At 39.1% G+C, this 14,545-nt stretch overlaps 1 protein-coding gene across 1 annotated transcript in view; it reads left to right on the top strand.

Moving 5' to 3' along the window:
• The window catches only part of Ppm1b (protein phosphatase, Mg2+/Mn2+ dependent 1B), a 70,948-nt gene extending 60,157 nt beyond the window's left edge, over positions 1 to 10,791 (top strand). Inside the window, exons 6-7 of the mRNA XM_090337022.1 lie at positions 9,340 to 9,387; positions 10,413 to 10,791. Coding sequence (XP_090193148.1) covers positions 9,340 to 9,387 — 48 coding nt within the window. The 3' untranslated portion in view covers positions 10,413 to 10,791. The remainder of the gene's footprint in view (positions 1 to 9,339; positions 9,388 to 10,412) is intronic.
• The last annotated feature ends 3,754 nt before the right edge of the window (positions 10,792 to 14,545 follow it).

The following is a 14,545-nucleotide window of genomic DNA, read 5'->3' as shown; positions in this document are numbered from 1 at the left end:
AACCCATTACATGTTAACACAGGTAACATTGTCTCAAATGAGTTCTCCATGTCTAAAGTGTAGTAAAATATTTTTGTAAACCCTTTAAATGACCTGCTTTATGTTCAGTCTATTGGAATGCCACACATTTATTTGGAAGTGTGTGAAGAAATCTGGCTTTACCCAGATACTTAAATAGAAAGAAATATTTTAGGGGCCGGGAGTTTGGCCTAGTGGTTAAAGTGCTTGCCTAGCATGCATGAAGACCCAGGTTCGATTCCTTGGTACCACATACATAGAAAAAAGCCGGAAGTGGTGCTGAGGCTCAAGTGGTAGAGCTCTAGCCTTGAGAAAGTCCAAGGACAGTGCTCAGGCCCTGAGCTCAAGCCCAGGACTGGTAAAAAAAAAAAAAAGAAAAGAAAAGAAATATTTTAATAGCATTAGGTAATATGGGATTAAAACTTGAAAACTGGTTGGCTGGCTTGTGATATCAAAAGACTTTATACCCTGTTAATATGAGTATATTTGGATAAAATGTACATTGATTGAGTCTGCTTATGCAGCACTTTTGTAATGTCATGAGTTGATCATTAGAAAACTGATTGGCTGAATTGTGAGATTCTTCCTTGTGTTGACCCATTACTTCACAGTGATTAAAATTTCTTTGTTAATATAACTGATCTAAAAAATCTTAAATATTGGGAAGCTGTCAAGTTAATGGTGGTAAAAATTCTAATTTTCTTTTAAAAGGTGGAATTTTATTACTGGCAACAAATACTGTTAGTTCTTTTCCTTGAGTGACAATTTACCAGCCATTTAAGTTAACATTGGTTGTTTATGGAAAGTAGCTAGTTCAGTACACAACTTTTAATAGCTCAAGAGAGAATTCTTTATACATGGATATGTTTTAGAAGCAGGATTAATGATTTCATTATACAGGATATCATATATAGATTCATGGTATTTTATTGGTGTTTATTTTAAAAGACAACATTTCAGTATATGACTAGGTTTCACTTTGACTATGCAATTAAAGCTGGCCTTAACCACTGGGCTGGGCTCAGTGGCTCATGCCTATAAGCCTAGCTACTCAGGAGGCTGAGATCTGAGGATTAAGGTTCAAAGCCAGTAGGGCACAAAAGGACCATCTCCAATTAACCAGTAGAAAACTGGAAGTGGTGCTGTGGCTCAAGGAGTAGGGCGGTAGTCTTGAGCTGAAGAGCTCAGGGAGAATGCCCAGGCACAGAGTCCAAGTCCCACTAAACCCCCCCCCCAAAAAAAAAGAAAGTGCTGGAATGATAGGCATGTAGGTGCCACTGGGCCCTGATAGAAGTTTAATAAAAATTTATATTCTACTGTTTCATCAACAACATTGTTGACTGAATTGTGTTTTTTTCCTCCTTGTGGCAGTGATGAAACAATAATTATTTTGATGCTACTATCCTGATTTCTGCTAGGACATCTGCAGTTTACCCACTTTTTCTTTTGCATAATCAGTGCAACTTTCAGTATCCTAAAATGTATTGGTTATTAGGAAAATTGTTTTCCTGAACCCCTCAAGAGTCTTTGAGGCTTTCCCCTGAGTTTGACAGCTTGTCTTTTTGGATGGCTTTCAATTATCCTTCTACACATATAATAGTTTTAACAGTTACACATAGTAACTTACACATAGTCTTGTGTAAGTTGATTTAAAAGTTAAGTCTGGATAGTACTATAATATTAGAATTTTGAAGGCAATATAATTTTATTTTTTAGATTTTATTTTCTTGTCAGAGTGAGAGGGGTTAAAGTTACATATGTAAGGTTGTATGTTTTTTGTTGAACATTGTTACTTCTCATATTTTTCTCCCGCTTTTCCCTCCCCTAATCCCCCCCCAGTTGTAAAGCTCATTTCCAACATAATGTCTTGTGAGTATTGCTGTTAAACTGGTTCACCCTTTGTCCTTTTTCTCACCATTTTGTTGTACCCCTTCCCTTCCCTAATTCCAATAAAAAATGTACGATACAAAATCAGATACAGTGACAACGGGATAAACTAAAGAAGGAGGAGTGGGTAAACTAAAGGAAAAAAAACCACTTCACATAGTACATTAAAAACAAAAACCACAAAGGAAAACCTCTTTTCATATCCTAGAATCATTTTGCTTAGCATCAGCTTATTTGGTCATGTATATATAGCTGTTGATCTATTGTGATCCTCTGCTAGGAAAATCCTAGCCATATATTGGCTTACTTCACCTAATATGATTTTCCATGTTTCCACTTTCTTACGAACTTGTCAATGTCATTATTTCATGTACCATGTTTTCTTAATCCATTCTTTCTTCTGAGCATCTGTGTTGCTTCCATATCAGCACTGAACATGGTTGTGCTGATAGCTTTAGTATATTGTTGTTTGTGGACATTTGGGTAAATGCCCAGAATTGGAATTGCTGGGTTAAAGGGAAGCTCTATACTGTTTGAAAGCAGTATTAACAAGATGGAATCATTTTAGATTTGTGAAACTTCTAACTCTTGGTTAAGTTTCAAAATAGAGCTTCATATCTGTATTATGTGCCTTTTTCACATGGCATGTGTATCCAGAACAGGTTTCATTTTTGAGATTTTATTTTGTGCTTTGTCTGTGGATTTGTGTCCTTTGGGCAACACTATTGAATGTTTTAGTTCACTTACTACAACTGAAATGTTGCCACAGGTTGGCCAGTAGGCTTGTGACTTGTTTTTGTGACAACAAAGTGGGTCAGATTTTCCTTTTTTGTTGTTATTTCAGTTTTCAAGATGAAAATTGTCAACAGTGTTGAGCAAAGATTCCATGGCCATATAAACATAGAAAAAATTAAAATTCTTGCTCCACAGTTATTTGTAATACTAAATCTGTGGCATTGTAATGTTTACAAAGGTCTTGATTAAGTTTTATTTTCATATTATTGGATTTGTTTGGGTTTTACTATCTGTAATTTTAATCTGCTTATTAGCCCTCATAAGAAACAAACTTTAGAAATAATGAAGGGTGTGTAAGGTATGAGACTTTTTTGTTGCCAGTCCTCAAGCTTGAACTCAGGGCCTGAGCACTGTCCTTGAGCTTTCTCAAGGCTAGAGCTCTACCATTTGAACCACAGCACCTCTTCTGGCTTTTTCTATGTATGTGATACCAAGGTATTGAACCCCAGTCTTAATGCATGCTAGGCAAGCACTCTACCTCTAGGCCAAACTCCCAGCCTTCCTTTTAAATGTCAAGTTGTACATTTTTCTTAGATTTTTTACATATAAAATACCATAGTAAAGGAGAAACAAAAAAAATTCTACAAGATATGTGCTTCGAAGTTTCTGTACCAGTAGTCAATGAACCTGAGTACAGTTTATTGCCTAGACTCATTCCTTGGAAATTCCTTAGAAATCACACTCATTGGTACAAAATTATATGAAAAGATGGTAATGCCATGCCCTTTGAGGTTCTTTTTTTTATGGGGAATTAAAAATAGCTTGTTAAGAACAGAAAATAACCATATGAGGAAAATGGTTTGTAACATTTGAGCTAGAAATGGGAACTTCACTAGTTCCCATTCTCAAGTACCTGAAATACTGAATGCAATGAGACTAGGTATGAACAAATAAGTATTATGGCACAAGTCAAGTTTTTTTTCCTGTTTGTTTAATGTTGACATGAGGTTTTTTTTAAAAACAAAACAAAACAATGTTATTATTAAGTGTTTTACAGAGGAGTTGCCAGTTGTTGGATTTGGACTCAGGGCCTGAACACTGTCCCTGAGTTCTTTCTGCTCAAGGCTAGCTAGCACTTGACTACTTTGAGCCACAGCTCTGTTTCTGGTTTTGTGGTAGCTTTATTTTGAAGTCTCACAGACTTTTCCTATCCAGGCTAGCTTTGAACCAGGATCCTCCTCATAGATCTCAGCCTCCTGAGTAGTTGAGATAACAGGCATGAGCCAACAATTACCGGCTTACATTTTTTTTTTTTTTGCGGGGTCGGGAGATGGGATCAGTGTGACCACTTTTTTTGCTTTCCCCCAGTTTCCCACTCACATCCCTGACCACAAGTTACATGTCATTTTCCACATAAGGTATACTGACTAACATGATCTGTTTACCCTTCCCTCCCTACAAGTCAAGTTTTTGTTGCAAATTATAAATTAGTAACACAAGTCAAATGTATTTTCTCGTTTGTGTGTGTGTGTACTTCTTGCTCTTCTGGTGATTAGAACTGAGTCACTTGCCTGCTGGGCCTGCTTCAAACCATCCTCAGATCTCAGCCTTCTGAATAGCTAGGATTACAGTCATGAGCCACTAACACCCAGTTTTCAGTTATATTTCTAAAACCTGGGAAATATATGCAGAGTAATCTTTGTTTCCTGATTTTTTTTTTTTTTTTTTTGCCAGTCCTGGACTTGAGCTCAAGGCCTGAGCACTGTCCTTGGACTTTCTCAAAGCTAGAGCTGTACCACTTGAGCCTCAGCACCACTTTGGCTTTTTTTGTTTGTTTGTTTGTTTTTTGTTTTTTGCCAGTCCTGGACTTGAGCTCAGGGCCTGAGCACTGTCCTTGGACTTTCTCAAGGCTAGCGCTCTACCACTTGAGCCTCAGCACCACTTCCGGTTTTTTGTATGTATGTGGTACCAAGGAATCGAACCCGGATCTTTGTGCATGCTACGCAAGCACTTTAACCACTAGGCCAAACTCCCAGCCCACTTTGGCTTTTTTTCTATGTATGTGGTACCAAGGAATTGAACCCGGGTCTTAGTGCATGCTCGACAAGCACTCTACCACTAAGCCAAACTCCCGGCCCTGTTTCCTGGTTTTTTTATAGTCAGGTATCATTGAAATTGAGCTGAAGATGTCTTGGCTAGAGGTGTGGCTAGTGATAATAGCACCTGTCTCTCAAGCACAAGGCTTTTAAATTCAAACCCATTAACCTCCCCCCCAAAAAGTCTGGACAATATAAATTTTTATTTTCAAAAGGATACTTCAAAGTCCACATTTTCTGACTAAATGGTTAGAATTACTTGTTTTTCCTTTGACTAATACATGCTTTGTCAGTGGAAAACGGTGTTTTCATGACTGCATCTTACAGTTGTCTGTACCATTTTAATATTCTTTCCAGATCACATTCATCTATATTATATGTGGGTATACATTTGGGAAGGGGAGCAGTATTATCCAAGAGTTGTCCTAGTACATGAACCTGTTACCCTCTTGCCTTCTCTTGAGTTATTTTCACTTATTTTTACTGGGTGTTCACTATGGAAGAGGTGATTTTATTTCATCCTAACTTGAAGCCATGAAACATTTAATGACAAAATTCTACGGTAATGTAGACTTAATATTTTGGTGGTAAATGGATGCATAGAACTATGAAAATTGACCTCAGGCAAGACAAGTTATTTTTATAGCAATCTGACATCAAGTACACCATTGAATTTAGAGTTACTAGATGCCACTAATTCTTAGTGGTAAAAGTCACTTAAATGGGGGTGGGAAAAGGGAAACAGACAAAAACATAAAAAGGGGTATCCATGTGCTAGAAGTAATGCACCTACTACCTGACAAATGAAAATGAAACCCCTCTATACATTATCCTGACAATAAAATTTTTAAAAAGTTTCTTAGGAACCTATAAAACTTGTCATGAGACTTGATGTTTTGAAGTGGTTTTACTCAAAAGGAAAGGCTCTTAAAAATGATCATCAAATAATTTAAAGTCTTCCCAGAATGTTACTTTCCACAGGAAATCACAGTATTACTTGGGTAGTAATCAAGAAATACTTGGATACTAGTTCTCTCAATTTACAGAACAATTATGGTTTTTTACTTATTTGCTCTTTGTATGATTGTTGTTGGGTTTCCATTAAGGTTTCTTTTGAAAGAGTACTTTTTAAAAGCTTTTGAAAGGTATAGGCTTTGTGTATGTATGTGTAAGTGTATATGTGATTTGACCAATGAAACTAGACCATTCTTTTTACAAGAAAGAAAACTTGGAAAGAGCACATGCCTGAGTGGTATTCATAGTTTTTGATTTGCTCATCTACCCACTACTGACATATATAGAAGGAGAGGAGGGAAAAGTTAGATACTAATAAAAAGCCAAACCAGGGGGCCGGGAGTTTGGCCTAGTGGTAGAGTGCTTGCCTAGCATTCACGAAGACCTGGGTTCGATTCCTCCACACCACATGTATAGAAAAAAAAGGCCAGAAGTGGTGCTGAAGCTCAAGTGGCAGAGCTGTAGCCTTGAGAAAGTCCAAGGACAGTGCTCAGGCCCTGAGTTCAAGCCCAGGACTGACAAAAATAAATAATAAAAAGCCAAACCCTGTTGGATGTACATATGTGTAATCTCAACACTTGAAAAGCTGAGGCAAGAATTGCGTGTTTGAGGCCAGCCTGGACTATGTACTTAGGCCTTGTCTCTAACCATCTCATTACTCTCCCGTCACCTACTGCATTTAGTACCTGGAAGTATTATGGAAAGAATGCTCTTTCCAACCTCTTGTTTAAATTTAACTTGCTCTTACTAGCACCTCTTCCTTTTGTATATAAACTTTTTGCCCAGACAGGCCTTGAACTATGAACCCTCCCTCCTATCTCTAGCCTCTATGTACTTGGGATTCCAGGCATGAGCCACCTTGTGCAGCTAACATATTTGCTTTGTGATACAGAGGATAGTGGAATTTTAAAGTTATGGGTACATAATCTTCAAAAACATTGAAACACTAACACCTGTAAAAGTTGGGTAGTAGATAACAGTGAATGTCATTTTTCCCATAGGAAGGGGTTTTTTAAATAAAATTTTAAGTGGAAAAGTAAAAGTCAGTTTGGTGGTCCTAACTTATTTTCTGTAAAAAAAAAAAAAAAGGTACCAATTTGTAATTGTCTCTATAGTGTACAAGAATGGCTGCATTTTACACTTGCACCCATGTTGCAGATTTTTTTTTTCCAAATTCATTTCTAAAAATTTTTTATTGTGGGGTCGGGAGTTTGGCCTACTGGTAGAGTGCTTGCCTAGCATGCACGAAGACCCGGGTACGATTCCTCGGTACCACATACATAGGAAAAAAAAAAGCTGGAAGTGGTGCTGTAGCTCAGGTGGTAGTGCTCTAGCCTTGAGAAAAAAATCCAAGGACAGTGCTCAGGCCTTGAGTTCAAGCCCCACAACTGGAAAAAAAAAAAAGTAATTAAAGAAGGGTTACAGTTACATTCACCAGATAGAAGATGGATTACTGCACACACATTGATACCCCTTCTCATGTTTTTGTCCCCATTTCCCTCTTCCCAGCCCCTCTCCTGATCTTGTTTCCCCCTTTCCCTTTCCTATTTCAAATAAATAATCATATGTACAATATACCAGATAACAAGGTAAGATACTGTAACAATATGAGAATAACCAAGGGACAACAAAAGGGATGACAAATAACATAGTACATTAAGAATAACAATCACGGGGCCGGGAGTTTGGCCTAGTGGTTAAAGTGCTTGCCTAGCATGCATGAAGACCCGGGTTCGATTCCTCGGTACCACATATAGAAAAAAAGCCAGAAGTGGTGCTGAGGCTCAAGTGGTAGAGCTCTAGCTTTGAGAAAGTCCAAGGACAGTGCTCAGGCCCTGAGCTCAAGCCCAGGACTGGCAAAAAAAAAAAAAGAATAACAATCACATTATATGGCTCCTGTTTCCATATCCTGGAGGTGCTTTGATTTAGCCTCATCCTATATGGCCTTATGAATGGAGGTTTTGAGCTATTGTAATCCTCTGCTAGGAGAGTCCAAGGTCCAAGGTTTGTACTAATTATTACAAGTGAGGGAAACCACTGAGTCTATGTTCTTTTGGGTCTGGCTTAATATTATTTTTTTCCCAAGTCTTTCCATTTCCTTAGAAATAGGGCGATATTGTTCTTTCTGATGGCAGCATAGAATTGAATTGTGTATAAATATCACATCTTGTTGATCCACTCATCAACTGAGGGGCATCTGGGTTGGTTCCATATCTTTGCTATGGTAAATAGTGCTGCAGTGAACATCGTGCTACTGGGTTTAGTATGTTCTTGTTTCTGAACCATTGGGTAAATGCCAAGTCGTGGAATTGCTGGGTCATAGGGGAGCTCTATGTTTATTGGTCTTTTGAAGAACTGCCATACTGCTTTCCACAGTGGTTGACCATGTTGCAGATTTCTATCCTGGTGGGTAAACATTGTGATACAATTGTCTTTTCTTGATTTAATTCTCACTGTTTGATTATAAGCTTTCTAGAAGAGGGTGATACCAGGGATTGACACGGCCCCATGCTTGTTAGACAAGGTGCTCTGCCACTTAAGCATGCCACTAGCCTCTTTTGCTTTAGTTTGCTTTTCAGAGTCTTGATTTTTATCCAGAGAAAGTCTTGGATTATAGTCCTATCTCTACATGTGGCGTAACTGGCATTACGGGCTTGGGCCACCACACCTGACCCTAATTGTATATCTTTTATTAAAGTTTGTTCATGTATATTAATCCTTAGCACATTCTTCCTATAGAATTGTGTGTGCATGCGTGTGTATGCACATGTGTGTGTATGTGTGTGTGTGCATGCACACATGCCTGTATGCTGTCCTGAGGCTTGAAATCAGGATCTGAGTGCTGTCCTTGAGCTTCATTTTGCTCAAGACTAGTGCTCTACCACTTGAACCATAGTTCTTTGAGTTTTTGTTTTGTTTGGGTGCTTAGTCCCATGGACTTTCCTACCTTTGCTGGCTTCAAACCATTATCCTCACATATTAGCTTTCTGAGAAGCCAGGTTACAGGTGTGAGCCACCAGCATCTGGCTTCTTGTTAATTTTTGAGAGCTATTTATATTTAGGAACTTACAACATCATGAATTATTCCAGCTTACCATCTGCCTTTCCATACTAAAATATTATTGATGTGTGTTTTAAAAAGGATATTGAGAGATGAAACTAAGAATAAAGAGTACCTGTCTATAGCAGAATGACTTTTTTCCTAAAAAAAAAAAATTCTCAACATTATGATACTCCCCTCCCCTAAGTCTTACATTTTGGTGCTTCATTCTGGTGATGTTTTTCTTACATCATTTTTTCCCCTACAAACCAAATAAGGTTTCTTAGCTTTTATGCTTGGAGAGGCAATTGAGAGAGCTAAGACACTCAGATCTGAAGAGTTCTTGGTCATAGCACTTGTTTGCCCCATGTGCCCTTTTAAATCAAATAGAGTAGTGTGGAGGTGGGTGGGGGTGTGTTTTGATTCACTATTTCAACACAATTTTGAAATAAGATTACATATAGTATATTGCAGTAATCTTAGGTGTTTGATGAATTTTGAGAAGTTTTTTGTTCAAAAGTTTCAGAATTTTATTATTTTCTTTAACAGTTTCATCAACCTTCAGTTGCATATACTGACAATGTTTTCATATTATGAGTAAGTATATTTTTTCTTTCATGACTTTGGCCTTTGTATTTTTAAGTTTAATAAAAGTAAAATTATTATTGGCCAAAAGTTACCATTTTTCCAATAACTTTTCCATTATCCCCTTTAGCTGTTTACATAAGCTGCCTCTTATTAAATGTGTGTGTGTGTGTATATATATATATATATATATATATATATATATATATATATATATAGCACTACTGGGGATTGAACTCAGGGTCTTGTGTTCACTAAACAAAAACTCTACCACTTGAACCCTGCCTCCAGCCCCATAGATATGCTCGTGTTTGATGGGCAGTTTATTTCACTTCTTTATATTCTATGTCAATACCATGCATCTTAAATATCATAGTTTTGCCATATACTTTAATTCATGATAGGAAAAGTGCCCCTTATTTGATTTTGAGCCAAAAAAAAATTTACTTCTTCAGATGAACTTTTGAATAATATAGCCTATAGTTCCTTGCACAATTCAAACCCTGTTAATAAGCTGATAGTGTTATTTGGATAGATTAATTTGAAAGGCATTGATAAAGCAGAGGTGAATTCCATTCCAGAAACATGCTATATCTTTCTAATTATAGAGGTGTTTAAGGCTGGCTGTCGTGGCCCATGCCTGTAATCCTAACTATTCAGGAGGCTGAGATCTGAGGATCAAGGTTCAAAGCCAGCCTGGGCACTAAGGATCATGAGACTCTTATCTCCAGTTAACCACTAGAAAACCAGAAGTGGTGCTATGGCTCAAGGGGTAGGGCGGTAGCCTTGAGCTGAAGAGCTCAGGGATAACACCTAGGCCCAGAGTCCAAGCCACACAGCCTACCAAAAAAAAAAGTGTGTTATAGTTTTATCCATCTGGTCTGATTTTTAAAACCTTATTCTACATTTCTTAGTGCAATAGTGAATGATCTATATGTCCTTATTCCCAACATAGTTCACACCTTAGTTAAGTAGCTTTATTCACTTACCCACCACCCCCCAAAAAAAATCACTTTGATTTCTGTCATTTCCACCAGATGGCAGTGTTGGGCACATCCTCTTGCAAACCTGCTGCGAATTCTGGTGACGAGGCAATGACTGACCAACCTACCAAGAGCCCAGAAGCACAAGGAGAAAACAAAAAAATTGTAAACCTGAAAGAAAAATGAGTTCAGCATTAAGTAATTATAGTATTTATGCTGCTATTAACCTTTAAATCTTCTAGCCCATTAATGGAGGCAGAGAAGAGCTGTCATCATGCCCTTTCCACTGTTCATGTGATAAACACTTGGGGCTTCTTGGGCAATTCTTATAGTTTTATTATGTGGACTCTTGTCCCAGAGGAGCTGTGTACATCCCTTTTCTGAGAAATGATATTCCCACTTGGATATTGAAAAGCGCAATGAGGTATGTCAGAGAATAGAGTTTATTAGGTCCTGGAGCAGAGTTCTAAGTATAGCACACACTTCTCCAAAGAAAATTTATATAAATACTTTAGGGAATTGCATAGCACGTGATATGATAGATATCTCAATATCAATAGATACTGATATATCATCTCTCTTCCTTCCCCTTCCTCCTCTTTTCCCATCCTTCCCTTTCTCATCATTTTGGCAGCAGGATCTTATTATGTAGCCCAGACTGGTCTTGAACTTGTAATCCTTCTCAGCCTGGTATTACAGGCATGCACCATCATGACCAGATTAAATTGTGGTCCTTTTAACTCTGCTTCTGAGATGACAATGGCAGGAGCCAATAGGCCTGCCCTCAAACTTTTGTTGGTCCACAAGGGGATTTGAACTAAAGGCCTTAATGCTTGCTGTGCAGACACTCTTATCACTTTGGCCACACTTGGCTATTTTTTACTTTTAGTTATTTTCTAGGCAGCCTCTCAGAAGTTTTGCCAAGACCAATCTCAGTCTTCCATCCTCCTACTTAAGCCTCCTGTGTAGCTAGGATAAAAGCTGGTGTAGTTACTTGGACATATGTTAAATGGAGTTTCTCTGTGTTGGAAGGATACATACAAGATGTGAGTAGATAAGTATTTGAGAGACAAACCAAAATATATCTTACATGTTCTATTAAAGAAATTACTTTTTTCGAAGTGCTGGTGGCTCACACCTGTAATCCTAGCTACTCACAGGTTGAATCTGAGGATCCATGCTCAAAGCCAGTCTGGGCACCAAAGTTTGGGAAACTCATCTCCAATTAATCACCAGAAAAACCAGAAGTGGGGCCGGGAGTTTGGCCTAGTGGTAGAGTGCTTGCCTAGCCTGCACGCGGACACAGGTTTGATTCCTCATTACCACATACATAGAAAAGGGTCAGAAGTGGTGCTGAGGCTCAAATGGTAGAGCTCTAGACTTGAGAAAGTCCAAGGACAGTGCTCAGGCCCTGAGCTCACTTGAGCTCAAGCCAGGACTGGCAAAACAAACAAAAAACAACAAAAAAAACAGAAGTGGCACTGTGTCTCTGGAGGTCAAGTGGAGCCTTGAGCTGAAGAGCTCAAGGGTAGGTCCAGACCTATGGTTCAAGCCCCATGACCAATCAAAAGAAAAATTACTTTTTGCAGACACCTTAAAGGGATCGACAGCTAACCTGCTGTTGTAGGAAACAGAGGAATGGAACCTGTAATGATGAAACATCATACAGTTTCTTGCTGCTGTGTGTTTTAGGCTGTGCAGGTCATCGCTACTTACCTCTTCCACATGGTATCTCAGACGTAAATTTTGGCTGTCTGTGGTATGTCTGCTCCCAGAGCCTTATTGCCATCTGTATCCAAGCAGCTGATGGGAAGGAAAGAGAAAGGTCCTCCGCTTCTTGCAGCCTCAGCCTGAAGGTGGTGCACTGGTTCTGTCCATAATTCATTGGTGAACACTAACCATATGGCCACTCTTCCCCATGTGTGCAATGTGTAAGGCTGAGAAATTAATATCCCTGGTTGAGTGTCCTAACTACCACTAAATTATTGTGAAGTCACGTCTGAGAAAACCCGTCAGTGGTTGCCACTGTAGCCATTCCCCAGAGCAGAAAAAAACATTCCACACTGCCCTCTGGAGAGAGATGTACATTTTAAGGCACTGAGGGTAACAGATAACTGTTCAAATACAAGCTTTAAAAAATGAGATACTGGGGCCGGGAGTTTGGCCTAGTGGTAGAGTGCTTGCCTAGCATGCACGAAGACCCAGGTTCGATTCCTCGGTACCACATACATAGAAAAAAGCCAGAAGTGGTGCTGAGGCTCAAGTGGTAGAGCTCTAGCCTTGAGAAAGTCCAAGGACAGTGCTCAGGCCCTGAGCTCAAGCCCAGGACTGGCAAAAAAAAAAAAAAGAAAGAAAAAAAAATGAGATACTAGGCCAGGAGCATGGCCTAGTGGTAGAGTGCTTGCCTAGCATGCATGAAGTCCTGTGCTTGCTTCTTCGATACCACATAACCGAAAAAGCTGTGTGTAAGCTGCTTATGGCTCAAGTGGTAGAGTACAGAGAGGGTTCAGGGACAGTGCCCAGGCCCTGAGATCAAGCCCCAGGATTGGCAAAAACCAAAAGAGAGGGGAGGGGGGCTGTAATCCTAGCTGCTCTGGAGGCCTTCCAGCAAAGGGCAGGAAAGTCCCTGAGATTATCTCCAATTAATCACCAAAAAAAGCTGGAGGCGGAGCTGTGGCTTCAGTGGTAGACTGCTAGGCTTAGAATAAAAGCTTAGGGACGGTGCCCAAGCCTTGAGTTTTAGCCCCAGGAACAGCACACACACACACATACCCCAACACACACACACACACACACCCAAACCCAAAAGGATTCAAAATACCATATGTTAACAAAGATGTGTAACAACTAGAGCCGGCACCATCATTGCTAGATGCATAAATAATGCAAGCATTTTAGAAAAAGTGAGAGGAAGCGATGCCATGGCTCAACGTGGTGGAGTGCTATCCTTGAGCTAAAGAGCTCAGGAACAGCGCCCATGACCAGAGGTCAAATCCCACAATCAGCAAAAAAAAAAAGAAAAAGCAGGGGAGTTTCCTACAAAATAAAACATATATCTGTATTAGGTCCCATCAGTTTCCAGTCTTAGGCACACAGAGAAATAAAAATACTTTTTCACATAAAAGACAAATGTCACAAAAGCATCACATGGGAAACAGCCCAGGGATCTTAACAGCAAAGAAAAACAATTTCCCCAGGGGGAAATTGAGACACAAAAATCTGGAAGCCTACAGAAGTGGTGCTATGGTTCAAGGAGTAGAGTGCTAGCTTTAAGCACAAAGAGGCTCAAGGACAATGCCTAGACTCTTGAGTTCAAGCCCCACAACTGACAAAAAAAAGTTGGAAGCTTTATACAACCAGAACAAGCACAAAATTGGCTTTATCCACCATCCCTTATCTCACAATGTGAGAATTAACCAGAAATTAATCACAAATGAAATGAAATTTACAATCTGATAACACTGGAGGATAATCTACCTACTCAGGTGGCTGAGATTTGAGTGTTTCAGTTCTGAGCCAGCCCTGCAGACAAACCTGAGACTTTTATCTCCAGTTTATCCGGGGGGGGGGGGTGTATAGGTGGAGGTGTAAGCAATGAAAGGTTAAATGGGGGCATGAGCCCCTGAGTTCAGGTCCATACACCTGCAAAAGTGTTTGTGATTTGGGGTAAGACAATACTAGAGGCAAAAGCACTCTAAAGAATGTATCAGTGAAGTGGGCCTACTAATAATTAGAAACTTCTGTATTTCAAGAGGGACTAACCATATATTAAGGACTCAGTAACTTACATAAGTTATTTATATACTGAGCATTTCATTAGGATATGCAAATGGAAACAAGTACTAATGTTCACAATCATTAAGGAAGCTCAAAATAATCCATTCAACTAAAGTGACTTAAGAGACTCACATTTCAATTGTAAGCAAGAATGTACACCAAAATCTTTCATACTTCTTTTGGGCAGGTAAAAAGGCCCAAACCATTTTAGGAAACAGACTGGCAGTTTCTTATAAACATTTTTAAATATTATATGATCCCTATGACCTATTGTTATAACCTAGCAGTTAAGGAGAAATATAAATACGTTTACACAGGAAGTGGAGATGTGATTCAGCCTTGACCAGAACAGGCCAAACTAAAGCATAAGGCCATGAGTTCAGGCTCCAGGACTGACACAATAAAATAAT

The sequence above is a fragment of the Megascapheus bottae genome, chromosome 7, assembly GCF_031878675.1.
Source record: "Megascapheus bottae isolate mThoBot1 chromosome 7, mThoBot2.hap1, whole genome shotgun sequence".
Lineage (NCBI taxonomy): Eukaryota > Metazoa > Chordata > Mammalia > Rodentia > Geomyidae > Megascapheus > Megascapheus bottae.
The sequence above is the reverse complement of the archived record's forward strand: the minus strand, read 5'-3'. Positions and strand labels throughout refer to the sequence as shown.